At 33.4% G+C, this 13,097-nt stretch overlaps 1 protein-coding gene across 7 annotated transcripts in view; it reads right to left on the bottom strand.

Annotated features, from left to right (window-relative positions):
- CSRNP3 (cysteine and serine rich nuclear protein 3) overlaps positions 1–13,097 on the bottom strand; it is a 207,813-nt gene that overhangs the window by 29,598 nt on the left and 165,118 nt on the right. For all 7 annotated transcript variants that reach the window (XM_074215811.1, XM_074215814.1, XM_074215813.1 and 4 more), the window contains one exon: positions 2,191–2,450. In XM_074215811.1, coding sequence (XP_074071912.1) covers positions 2,191–2,450 — 260 coding nt within the window. The remainder of the gene's footprint in view (positions 1–2,190; positions 2,451–13,097) is intronic.

Here is a 13,097-nt window from a genome sequence, read left to right on the forward strand (position 1 = left end):
TTTTACCATTTGCAAAGTGATATGTGCCAAGGCTAACAATATTGCACAGATTCAGATATCAGTCAAACTAGAACCCCAAGATATAAACTATATTCTGTAAATGAACCTTGATTTTAATATATCTAAACATCTATATGTTTTAACATATTTTTAAACAATTTATTTTGTAAGATAAACTTTCTTAATATGCAAGAATATATTCCTTGTTCCTGGAATATTTCTCAATAGTTCCTAAAACAATACATTAATAAAATAAAAATTATTAATATAAAACCTGAGAATATATTCATCAAATACTAATTAGTTTTTTAAAACACTAACTCTCCCGGTACTCAATGAAGAAAATTTGCAAAAAGTTAGAAAAATATACTAATAGATATACCAATCAGAAAATATTTCTTGGGATAAAATGCTAAATAAATAAAAAAATCTTTCCCAAAACCTCATAAAATTATGTTTAAATATAAAAAATTAAATTGCAAAAGTTAATTGCCCTAGATATTGAAACACAATGTTCAATAGTCTTCCCACCTCCCAATATTTTATCATCCTATTTATATATCTCATATTCATAGAAATTTTTTTTGTAATTTTCATATTATGCATTTCCCCATGTGCTTTCTGATTAGCTCATTTTAAATTAGCTCAAGCTCAGATCATTAAACTAATACTATCTTTCTATACCATATTATATATAGGTGGTAGGAATTTTAAATATCTTTTTCTCTTTTTCTTTATCCCAAGGAAATTCAGTAAACTTTTCTTAGCAACAAACCAAGGTAAGTCTCTCTTCCCAGAACATTTTTTCAAAAAAAGACAATAAAAGTGATGCCTCAGATTTCCAAGCAAAACACAATTAAAAAGGAATCTATTATAATTATTATTTTTATTATTAATCCTTCTAAGCTTCAGCTGTTCTCTTTCATTTTCTCATTCTCCCCCCTTGCTTCTCTCTCTCTGTCTCTTTTCCTATATTTCTCTGCCTCTCATAGAACTGGATATAACTGAATTATAACTAGTGCAATGTGCAGCCTTGTGCAAGATCCTCAAGCTGTGTAGTTCCCAATAACATTAAAGTCTCAAACAACATATTTCAAAATGTGCCACAATGAATCTAGTTAACATCAGACAAAAATCACAGTCATGCAGCTGTTAAGAACCAGAGGACATAATACCCAGCCATCAAATAAAGACTCCCTAGAGAGCAGTGTCCTTCCCCAAACACAGATAGGAGCCATTAAATTACTATTAGTAAATATAGAGAATATATCTCTACCTGTGCATTGCTTTTTAAACTGATGCCTAGGGGAAAACAAAATCTCCCTTGTTTGGGGGTGGGGGCGGGGGTGGGGAGAGAATGGAATTGGTATGAATGGAGAAAGAAGAGGGAAACTGAAGAAATCAACTAGAAATCACTCTTGGAATGTTAAGCAATATTTTCTGAAGCTTGACACTTTGGTTGGCAATAAAGTAACTATGAAAAAGAAAGTCTAGTGGGTGATATTGAAAGTTCTTCAGGAAACTGGTAATGAAACCTGAAAAAAATTTTATCATCATCATCACTTTTATTGATGATGTTATTGCCAAGTTGCCCATTTCTTTGGGATAAATGCTACACAATGATATCTGAAATAGTTAAGCAAGTTAAAAGAAAAAGCAGACATTTGAAAAATTGTCAAAGTTCTCCATGCTTACTTTAAAATAGCAACGAAAGGGATAAAACCAACGGCTGTATAAACTCATGGAATGCTGATATTTAACAAGTAACTCTTTACAAGGATTACAACTACTCCTGGGACATTCAAGAATTTTCCTTACTAGAAGACAACAACAGGAGAATATTTCCTAGGTATTAGGTAAGATAAGAAAATCAGTGAGAATTTCAAGAATGGTTCCAACTGCCCATAGAATGTTCCAGGGAGGCTGTAACTGGAGGATTGTTTTTTCTCTACCTTATTTCAAAGTAGAGCTTCCATCTGCTCCACATTTAAAGTCAGAAAAAAATACCCATGTTGTCTTCAATATGATGCTTTGTTTAAAATCAGAAGTGTATATTAGCTAGAATGTTGTATAAAATGCTCAATTTGAATTGTGGAGATAGTTGAAATACATAGAAAATTAAGAGTTAAACTCAGCAATTAATGAACTTACTACAGGGATTGTAAAAAGGGAGAATACAATGTTTTTTACCTTTAGCTTTAAAGAATTAAGTTTTTCCTCCCTGAGGTGCTCTCTTAACATCTCTCTATGGAGCCTCTCCTGTTCCATTGCAAATTCACCAAGGGTATATTGGCGCACACTATTATGGCGGCTGGACATGCCCAGTGTGCTTCCTCCTTGACTGGGAACACTGGTGAAACCTTGTCTCCTCGTGAAGTAGTAAACGGTAACACAGCTAAAATGAACATTCTTCGTCCTCAGCCGCTTCTCTCGCTTCAGGATTGAGGATGCTAAAACAGAAGAAAACAGCTTGATGAAAATTTAGAGCAACAAATGCACATTAAAGGGAAAAAATTAACATATATTTGCAGGTAAGGTAATATTTGCTAAGTGCAAACTACAAAGCTATATAAATGCTATTATCATTATAATTAAAAGTTTTATACTTTAGAATGCATTTTTTTCCCTTCATGTTCCTCACAAGCAAGATATATGTGAAATGGGGCTGACAGGGAGAAAAGGATCAGCCTGTACCTTTCCTTGAAATTTTCCTCTAGTTAACCCCGGTCTATTAACATACCAGTGGAAAAGATTTTTTATACTGTTCCAAAGATTTTCCAAGGGGAAACAAATGGTCCTTATATCATTGGTAGATATTAAATTCCTCCCCCCCCCCCCCAGTCTTTTGAATTTTGGTTTAATGATGTTTTCTGATACAACCAAAAAAACTATTACAAAATGAGGATTTCCTCCCATCCTTTGAGAAGTCAGAATCCCAAGAGTTTGCATAGTTTTTAAGGAGTCTTTAAACCACATTTTATTCAGTGCTATCCAGTTTTGGCACATATGCTTTAAATGACTTCTTTCAGGCCTCAGTTCAAATCCTGCATTCTGCAGTAAACATTTCTCATTTCCCTTCTTCCTCAAATCTACCACTGCTAGTGCTCTCATACTGTATGATTTTCCATCCATCCATCCATCCATCCATCCATCCATCCATCCATCCATCCATCCATCCATCCATCTATCCATCCATCCACTCTCAATTTCTTCATTTATTTACCTCTTTTCCCCTCCCTCCTGCCCTCTCTATATAACATGCAAAACAACTTGTACTGAATATCCATATAATATCCATATAATATATAAATATATAGTTAGATAGATATGTATCACAATTCACAATTGCTTATGTTTTCTCTCCTATTAGAATATGAACTCTTTCAAGATAGGGACAATGTTTTTGTCTTTTTTTTATACACCCAGCACTTTTATACTGTGCCAGGTATGTGGTTTTTTGTGTTTTTTTTTTTTTTTTTTAGTTTTTGCAAGGCAGTGGGGTTAAGTGGCTTTCCCAAGGCCACACAGCCAGGTAATTATTAAGTGTCTGAGTCTGCATTTGAACTCAGGTACTCCTGACTCCAGGACCGGTGCTCTATCTACTGCTCCACCTAGCTGCCCCAGGTATGTGGTTCTTAATAAATGTTTATTAACTAGCAAAATTATGATTAAACCCTAATTTTCAATGTCATTTCCATAAGACTAAAACAGTATATGCTAGTAAAGTATATTATTTTGTTCTAGCAAAACCCAATAACATGATAATGATCAATTTTTTTATTTATATTCTTAAAAATTTGACTATCACTACTCTCAATATTCAAGCTACATTGATACTATACCATAAAGAGAACATGACAGTTTGTACTCAAAGCAACATGGAAACAACATGGCAGTGACCTTATACTAATAGCAGTAGACAGAGAAGAAATATGATTAATGCAACTTTGTCTTGATTTTTTTTCTTTATCATGTATCTTTTTTAAAGTACTAAGTAGAAGACAAAATACCATTTACAGGACTTTATCAAGAGATAAAATCAGGAAAGAAAACAAAGAAATTCCTGGAGCATCCCAGAATTTTTTTTCTGGATAAAAAGTCATGGATAACATATTACCATCCTTTACTTATAATTTGGGAAGTAACAAGGATGATGAATGGATCCATTATGGATTGGGAGGGTGTAAGATGATGGTTACTGACATGCCCTTTCCAGTAGCAAAAGGACAACTGTGACAAACGTTTTTTTTTGGGGGGGGGAAATAGATTGAAAAATTTTATAGAAATCTTAAAATTATTTTTGACATTGAGACCAGAAGACAGAATGATAGAATTCAGAATCAGTCACTGAATGATTAGTTTCAGGATAATAGAAAAAATGGTTCTCCATAAGTATGATTATAGTTAAAGTGTATTTTAATAATGTTGAAGTTATTTTTGAATGTCTCTGCAAAGTCTGGAAGGTTGCACTGATACTGAAGAATAAACAATATTTAATACCTAAGAGATTAAGCCAACCTCTGTCTATATAGTATATCAGAATATAGAAGAGAAACTAAAGGTCATAGATTTCTTTCATAGATCTCATTCATATAATGTAAACTTTTCAAAAAATTTAAGACATCTAGCTAAAGTTCCCATAAATGAGAAATAAGCCATAAATAATTTTTATTTCTGTTTATATCCTTTCCCATGCCCCCTGAAACTTAGAGGGTTTTTTTTTTTTTGGAAAAGAGAAAGAGGTTCCAATGTGTGAAACTTTTGAAAAATGAAATAATTTCATCTTTATATTGTGCTTTATGACTTGTCAGTCATTTTACATATATACTTTCATTTGATGAGATTCAATCACAAGACAACCCTGAAAAAAAATCAGTCTTTGGAAGTAACAAACAAAATATCTAGCTGATCTTATGCTCTTTTAGAAGACAAAAACATTCTAAGTCAACATATGTCTTTGAGGAGTAAGGATAAGATAATTAAAATGAGAACAAAATCTATTTTAGAACATAATGTTTAATGTGATATAAAAGATAAATTTTATGAGAAAAGACTGAAAAAAAACAAGACCCATTGCACTGTCCTATATTCCTTAATTTTAATAACTTATTTCACCAGACCACCATCTAGCAGACGATATGTGCTTCCTAAGATTATATATATATGTACATATATACATATATATATATGTATCCATGTTCAGAGAAGTTTTTAACCAGAAATCATTTCAAAACTATGTTATGAATTCTACAATTATGGTAATCCATGAAATGAATTAAGATACAAAATAGACCTCAATGTAGTATGTCCATCATACTTTCCTAGCTGTGGAAAAGAAGGTGAAGAGGAATGGGTGTAAAGAATCATAATTTTAAGACAATATAAGTGATTGTTGATTAATAATGATATTTGTCTTTTGTTTCTGAAGAATTGGATTTGAGTAAGGGGATGCTATATACCAAGTCCTCAGGCTCACTTTATCCTACAGAGCCATCTGGATCCAGTGGCCAGATATAATCAGGACAACAGGAGATAATAGCCCTGGCTGCAAGGTAATCAGTGTTAAGTGATTTGCCCAAAGTTTCATGACCTCAGGGTTGGTGCTCTACCCACTTTGTCATCTAGCTGCTTTAGACTATATAAACCTAATGCTTGACATTGCAAATATGAGATTTTTCTCTAATGATCTAAAACTTGTGACATCAAAACCAGGAACTGAACCATATCAACCCAACCATAATCTTCCTATAAATGAAATTAGAAGAGAGAAGAAGGAAAGATGAATAATGAAATAGTAGAATTGTTTCACTGTGGGTTTAAAGGTAATAATGAATATTATTTCATCCTGGTCATCTCACCTTACAGGGCTAATGATAAACTCAAGCAAAATGCCATCCAGATTCTTCATTTTTTTTGATTGACAGGGTCTCATTATTGAGATCAACAGAAATCTAAGAGCTTTAAAAATTCACATGGGAAAAACCAAGTGGATGAAGTACGTCTATTAGCCAGGCTACAACAAGAAAATAAACGGTCAATTCATTCAAGTAGTCCAAATGTACATATATCTTGGTAGATAACTGCAGCTTATGTACCCTTCTCTTGTAAAAAATAATGTATAGAAATTCATTATAGAACATGAAAAGATCCCCAAAACATAGTCAACACATAATCTTGATACTCAGTGGCTTAAATAAGAAAATACATTGGAAAAATTCCTTTACATTAAAAAAAGAAACCAAAGGATAGACAACGATTCAAAACCTCATATTTGTACAAAGATTTGCAAGTTACTGGATATGGCAAAGAACAAATATTACCAGAAAATGAAGTTAGCTATATCTTATCAGCTCTTGGTTACTCCCTTGGCAGTCAGTTTGTGTGCAATCAGACCACTGACAATTTACAGCAGAGAGCAAAGAATTTTAAAAAAAGAATAAATATAAGAAGATAAAGATTAAAGATATATACTTATAACTCCAAGTTCCTCTATTAAAACAAGCTATTGCTGCCCCCAAAATGGCAGAAGAGAAGGCAGCTAGATAGTATAGTGAGTGGATAGAGCATTGGACTCGGGCACTTGTTCACTATATGACATGACTTTTTTTAATCAATATTTTACTTTTCCAAATACATGTTATAAAAGTTTTTTTTAACATTCACCCACAAGCCTATGTATATTTCTAAGTTACATAATTTCCTTCCACCCTCCCTTCCCACCCCCTTTCCATCAGTGGTGAACAGTCAGGTTAATATTATATTTATACATTTGTGTTAAACATGTTTACAGGTTAGCCATTTTCATATGAGGAACTAGGATTAAGGGAAAGAAATACATAAGAGAAATTTTTATAAAAAAGTGAATGTAGTGTTCTTCAGATTCTGAAGGATTTTGTTTTACTTTGTTTTGTTTTTCTTCCTCTGGATGGGGATATCATTGTCCATAGCTAGTCTAATAGGGTTATCCTACTTCTCTGAATGCTGAGAGCAGCAGCTTCCATCAGGGTTGATCATCTCACAATGTTGATACTAATGTTTATGGTTCTCTTGGTTCTGCTCTCTTCGCTTGGCATCAGATCCTGTAATTCCTTCCATGCTTCTCTAGAGTCTGACCATTTAAGGTTTCTTATGGAATAATGATATTCTATAATATTTGTGTATCATAACTTGTTTAACGATTCTCCAATTGCCAGTCATTTAACCCCAACTGCCACCAGGGGAAAAAATAATAACTACAAAGGAGGGATAATAAGGGATAATAACAAAGATACTAATTTTTACCATCACCAATTTTTAAAGTAATTTTAACTAATATAATCACCACAAAGAGGTTGCAAATAAAAAAATGAATTTTTAAAAGGCTTAGCATTAGACTAAATTAAGATTTTACCAAGAGAATGTAAAAGAGGAAACTGAAATGAGGACAACAAATAGAAAATGGAAGGGATTTCCACATGTTCTTACAGCAAATTAATTCAATGTTAATTATAATGGAACTATTATTTTTAATTAATATTTTTGAACTATGATTTTATTACTATACCACTTCTGGAGCTGATGTGCTCCATGAGAAAACAGGGAACAAGGGCAGAGTCAAGATGGCAGCATGAGAACAGCCTTTCCTAGGAGCTTTCTCTCAAAAATATGCCAAAAAACCTTAAAATTCTGACTCTGACTAAATTTTCGAGAGACAGAACCCACAGAAAGATCCAGTGAGGCAATTCTCCAGCCCAAGGTAGCCTGGAAAATCATGGGAAAGCTCTGTTCCACAGAGGTGGAGGGGGTAGTAGCACAACCAGGATTATCACACTAGAGAGAAGGAGCTCCAGTCTTCCTGGAACAGCCCACTGGGCACCTAGGCGCCTGGGTCCTGGGGAGCCTGGCAGCAGAAGCAGTTTCCTGACCTGGCAACCTAGGGAACACCAAGCACAACTTAAAAAATCATTGGGGAAAATCTACCAAAGTGAGGAGTCAGCAAGGCCCTCAGTACAGCCATGATCCCAGGAAACAGAAGCAGGCACATGGAACCACCTAGCTGCTCCCAGGACTCTTATGCTTTGTCCGCAGTCTGGGGCCCCCCCATTGCCATAAAGCAGATACACTTCTCCAGGGCAGAGGGATGTGATTGTGGTCATCCACAGACCAGAGCACAGACTAGGCGAGCAGTCATAAGACCTTGAAGGAACTGAGGTCCTTGTGGGGGTGTCCCAATAATACTCAAAAGCTTGGGAAGCACCCCAAACCAGGCACAGGCTAGGGAAATGAGTAAACAGGAAAAAAAAAGGAACCTGACCATAGACAATTACTTTGGTCCCATGGAGGGTCAAAACACACTCAGAAGATGACAAAGTCCAAGCTTTTTTTTTTTTTGCAAGGCAATGGGGTTAAGTGGCTTGCCCAAGGCCACACAGCTAGGGAGTTATTAAGTGTCTGAGACTGGATTCGAACTCAGGGACACCTGACTCCAGGACTGGTGCTCTATCCACTGCGCTACCTAGCTGCCCCCTGAAAGTCCAAGCTTTTGCATTTAAATCCTCCAAGAAATATAGAAGTTGGTCTCAGGCTATTTCAGAGCTCAAAAAAGATTTTGAAAATCAGGTAAGGAAGGTAGAAGAAAAATTGGGAAGAGAAATGAGGGAGATGCAGGAAAATAATGAAACCCAAGTCAACAGCTTAGTCAAGGAAATCTAAAAAAAATGCTGAAGAAAATAACATACTAAAAAGTAAATGTAAAAATGTAAAATGTAAAAATGTAAAAAACAGTTCAAAAAGTTAATGAGGAGAAAAATACCTTAAAAGGAGAATTGGCCAGATGGAAAAGGAGATAAGAAAGCTCTCTGAAGGAAAAAAATCCTTCAAATGCAGAATGAAGCTAACGGAAGCTGATGACTTCGTGAGGAATGGAGAAAACAAAAATAATACTTAGGAAGATAAAATAGGGAAGGGTGTCTGGACCAAATAAATATCTCCTGAAGAAATTTGTTCTGGAAGTAACACAATTTTGAAATTATAGAATGATTGAATAATAGTTGGGGGGAAAAATCAAAATGTAAAGGCAGTGGGAAAGCACTGGAACTTAGATTCAAATTCTGCCTTTGTAATCTAGATGATGTTATGGGCAAGTTACAGACTGCAATTTACTTATTCGTAAAATGACAAGGCTAGATCAAATGGTTTCCAAGATCCTTTATAGATCAAAATCTATGACTTTATGGTCTGTAGTATTATTGTAATTATATTAATACCCATTTATTAAGAAAATTACAAAAATAATCAAGGGAATAGGATGAAAGGACATCAGTAACTACTGACCTCTACTTTCTTTTTAAAAAAATAAATTAAAAATTTCAGTTTTATTGATGCTGTTTTTGTTATCTTTATTATTATTACTTATATTATAAAAATTTACAGATTACTTCTGTCTGCTTTAGTTTCCTCATCTGTAAAATGGGGATAATAACATCTTTTCTAATATGGTTATTATGAGAATAAAATGAAGTAATAATTGTAAACAGCACTGTAAAACTTAAAGTACTTTATAAATACTAGCTATTTTCATTATTATTAAAGTAAAACAATTAAGCAAAACCAATATCACCTTATCTGAAAGTATATGTATAGTACTCTACATCTGCAGTATCCCCTCATGTTTCTTTTTTTAATTAATAGAAATCTATTTACTCTCCCTTCTAGCACATTGAAAAAAAAGCAAAACAAATTCCAATTCCTTGTAATAAATATACCTAGTCAAGCAAAACAAATTCCCTCAAAGGATACATATATACACATATATGTTTCATTCTGTACCCTATATGTATCATGTTCATTATTGATCCTCTAGAATCACGCTATCTTCAGAAAAATCTGTAAGAGAATGATTTTCACAATTCCAAGGTTATACTTAATCAAAAAGAGAAAAGGGAATACTATATTCAGTCTTTAGTAGATAATTTCTTATAACAGATCAAAAAGATACCCATTATCAGTGAGCCCATGGATTCATTCTCAAACAGAGGCAGTAAAATATCTATTCTTTTGAGCCAGTGTCATCTAACTTCTTAAGTATACAGACAGACTCTATGAAAAACAAAACAGTAACCCCAAAAAACCAGAACAAGCTGGTAGGTCACTCCTCTTTCCTGTTCTGTTCTTTTATTATATACATTGTTATATTTTTTCATTCTTTCCATCATATTTCTTTTTCAAATACATAGTATATGGAATTATTGAAGAAAATGGTGTTAGTGACAGTTGGGAAGGAAGAAAGAGAGGAAATTATTGAGTTCACATATTTACTAACACTAAGAATTTTCTTATGTGTAAGACAAAATATTTTTTTCCTTTCTGTTGGATAGTGATTTAAAAATACATAAAACCCAAATCAAATCAGTCAAATATATAAAAGATTTTTAGAATTATTCAGAGGATAGAAGCAGAATATAGTGGGGGGGGGAGAAGCACCTGCATTTAGATTCTCATTCTTTCCTTAATAATGAATGATTTAGGCATTACCTGTCTCAGGAAGCTAGATTAGATGCTCTGGGGGTCTCTTTCAGCTCTAAATCTCTGGTTATATTAATTTTTAACCCTGGGTAGCTAGGTGGTACAGTGGATAGAGCACTGGTCCTGGAGTCAGAAGGACCTGAGTTCAAATCCAGCCTCAAACACTTAATAATTGCTTAGCTGTATGACCTTGGGCAAATTCATTTAACCCCATTGCTGTCAATAAATAACATTTTAAAAAATAAATGATTTTACCCCAAAATTGTTGAGATGGGAAGACCAATAAAACCTGGACCAATGTGAGGAATAGACAGTGACAATAGGATTTTTATTTTCTAAAACTGATCATATTACACTAATATGCAATCTATCAATATTCATAAAACCCATTTAGGCAAGAAAAATTAATAAAGAATAAACATTCTCTTTAAAATGAGATTATATTAAAATGTGATTTTATTATATAGATATAAAGCTACATACAGACAAACACACAAGGAAGATGTGAAGTTATATATTCATTTTTGTCTATTTTGCTTCATATGATAGTAGTTAATATAGATGCTATTCTTCTGATTCTGCTTTTCCATTTTTGCATTATTCCATTAAAAAGTCTATCCAGATTTTTCTTCCTTATGCTTGCTGGCTTTATAATAATTACATATAATAATTCCATTAACTTTATGTACTACAATTTATTTAACCATTCCATTATTTCTGGGTATTTTGGTTGCTTATAGTTTTTTTTTTCACTTTCATATATGTCTCTAAGAAAATCTTTGGACAGATTAGCCCTTAATTATTGCTTTAAAAACAATTCCTTCAGGGAGCTATCAGAGGGTCAATTTGCTGCTTGTAAAAAATGAGGGAGACAAAAGTATGTACATATTGCGTATGCATATACCAAAGTATCTCTTACATACTTATACCATAGGGAAGAAAATTATATTTACAAAATGGATTGTCTAAGGTTATTCTCAAACAAAGGCAGTAAAATAATCTATTTTTTTGAGCCAGTGTCATCTAACTTCTTAAGTATACAGACAGACTCTATGAAAAACAAAACAACAATAACCCCCCAAAATCAGAACAAGCTGGTTATATAGCAGGGTATATTCTCAAGAATGTAATTGCTGGTTCAAAGGGCATGATTGTTTTTGGAATTTTTATAATTCCTAGTCAGATTGCTTTCCTAAAAGATTACAAAGAATCTTTATGAAGGTTACTATATTTTGTGCAGCCAATTTGATCAATTTAAGTACCAATACTTATGAAGTAAGTGTACCCATTTGTTCTGATGTTTAAATGGTAGATTTCTTTTAAAAAGCATTTAATTAAAAAAAAAAAGAGATAGTTCTTGGAAGACAACAACTGATGGTGACTTCAAAGGCAACATTAAAGTTGAAAGGAGGAAATAGATAAAAATGTTTCCACTAAGGAATCTGTAACATAACTTTCTTCCAGTTACCTAAAAACTTTATATCCTTTCTTGCTTGACTTTATCCTTAAGACATTATAAGGAACATGATATTGGTAAGATTAATCCTAAATGAGAGATATATAAACAAGAATAAAATGACTTGGATGAGATCACAAAGTGATTCTCAATCTGTTTCTCTTTACATTATTCTATGTCACTTTTTCAAGACTTACAGTTGCTAATTATTCTAAAGATTTTAAAGATTCTTCTTTAAGGCCCTGTACTATACAGCCATTAGGAACCAAAGACATTTTCTGGGATGACTCAGTCTATATCTCTGTCTTACTTAAAAAAGAGATAGGTTTGACAAATATTCATTTACATAACACGTGCAATTGACTGTGCTAGTTATTCAGTATATTAAAAAATGTTGGGGGAATATCACAGAATTTCAGAGTCAGAAGTTACCACAGATGCCCCCCCCCCATTCAACTAAGCTTCAGTTGCTTAAAATGTCAGAGAATTTTGGAATACTTTGTACATAGACTTTGTACAGGTGGTCACTGATCCCTTGCTTAAAGAATTACAACAAAGGGGAAACCCACAGCTTCCCAAAGCAGTTCACTCTACTTTGGTATAATTCTGTTAGAATTGTTTCTTTGTATCATAAGTAGAAATTTGTTTATTTTTCAGTTGTGCCTGACTCTTTAAGACCCCTATTTGTGGTTTTCTTGGCAAAGAGACTGGAGAGGTTTGTCATTTCCTTTTCTGATTCATTTTACAAAGAAACTGAGGCAAAAAAAGTATTAAGTGACTTACCCAGGGTCATACAGTTAGTATCTTTTGAACTCACAAAAATAAGTCTTTATGACATCAGACTTAGCATTCTAACCAATGTGTCACCTAGCTGCTCTATAAACCTAAATTTACTATTTCTCTTATTACTTTCTCTCTAGGATCTGGCATTGGGCCAAGCAGTACAACTTTAAACTTTCTTCCATATAACAACACTTCAGACACTTGAAGTTAGCTAACAAGTGCCTACTTAGTCTTTTGTTCTCCAAGCAAAATATTCTGTCTCCCTCAGGCAATTCCAATGTCATGAACTCAAGACCCATCTGATTTTCCTCTTCTGAACACTTTAGTGAATAGGTGTCCAATCTTTTAGCTCTTC

Source organism: Macrotis lagotis, chromosome 1, assembly GCF_037893015.1.
Source record: "Macrotis lagotis isolate mMagLag1 chromosome 1, bilby.v1.9.chrom.fasta, whole genome shotgun sequence".
Classification (NCBI taxonomy): Eukaryota; Metazoa; Chordata; class Mammalia; order Peramelemorphia; family Peramelidae; genus Macrotis; species Macrotis lagotis.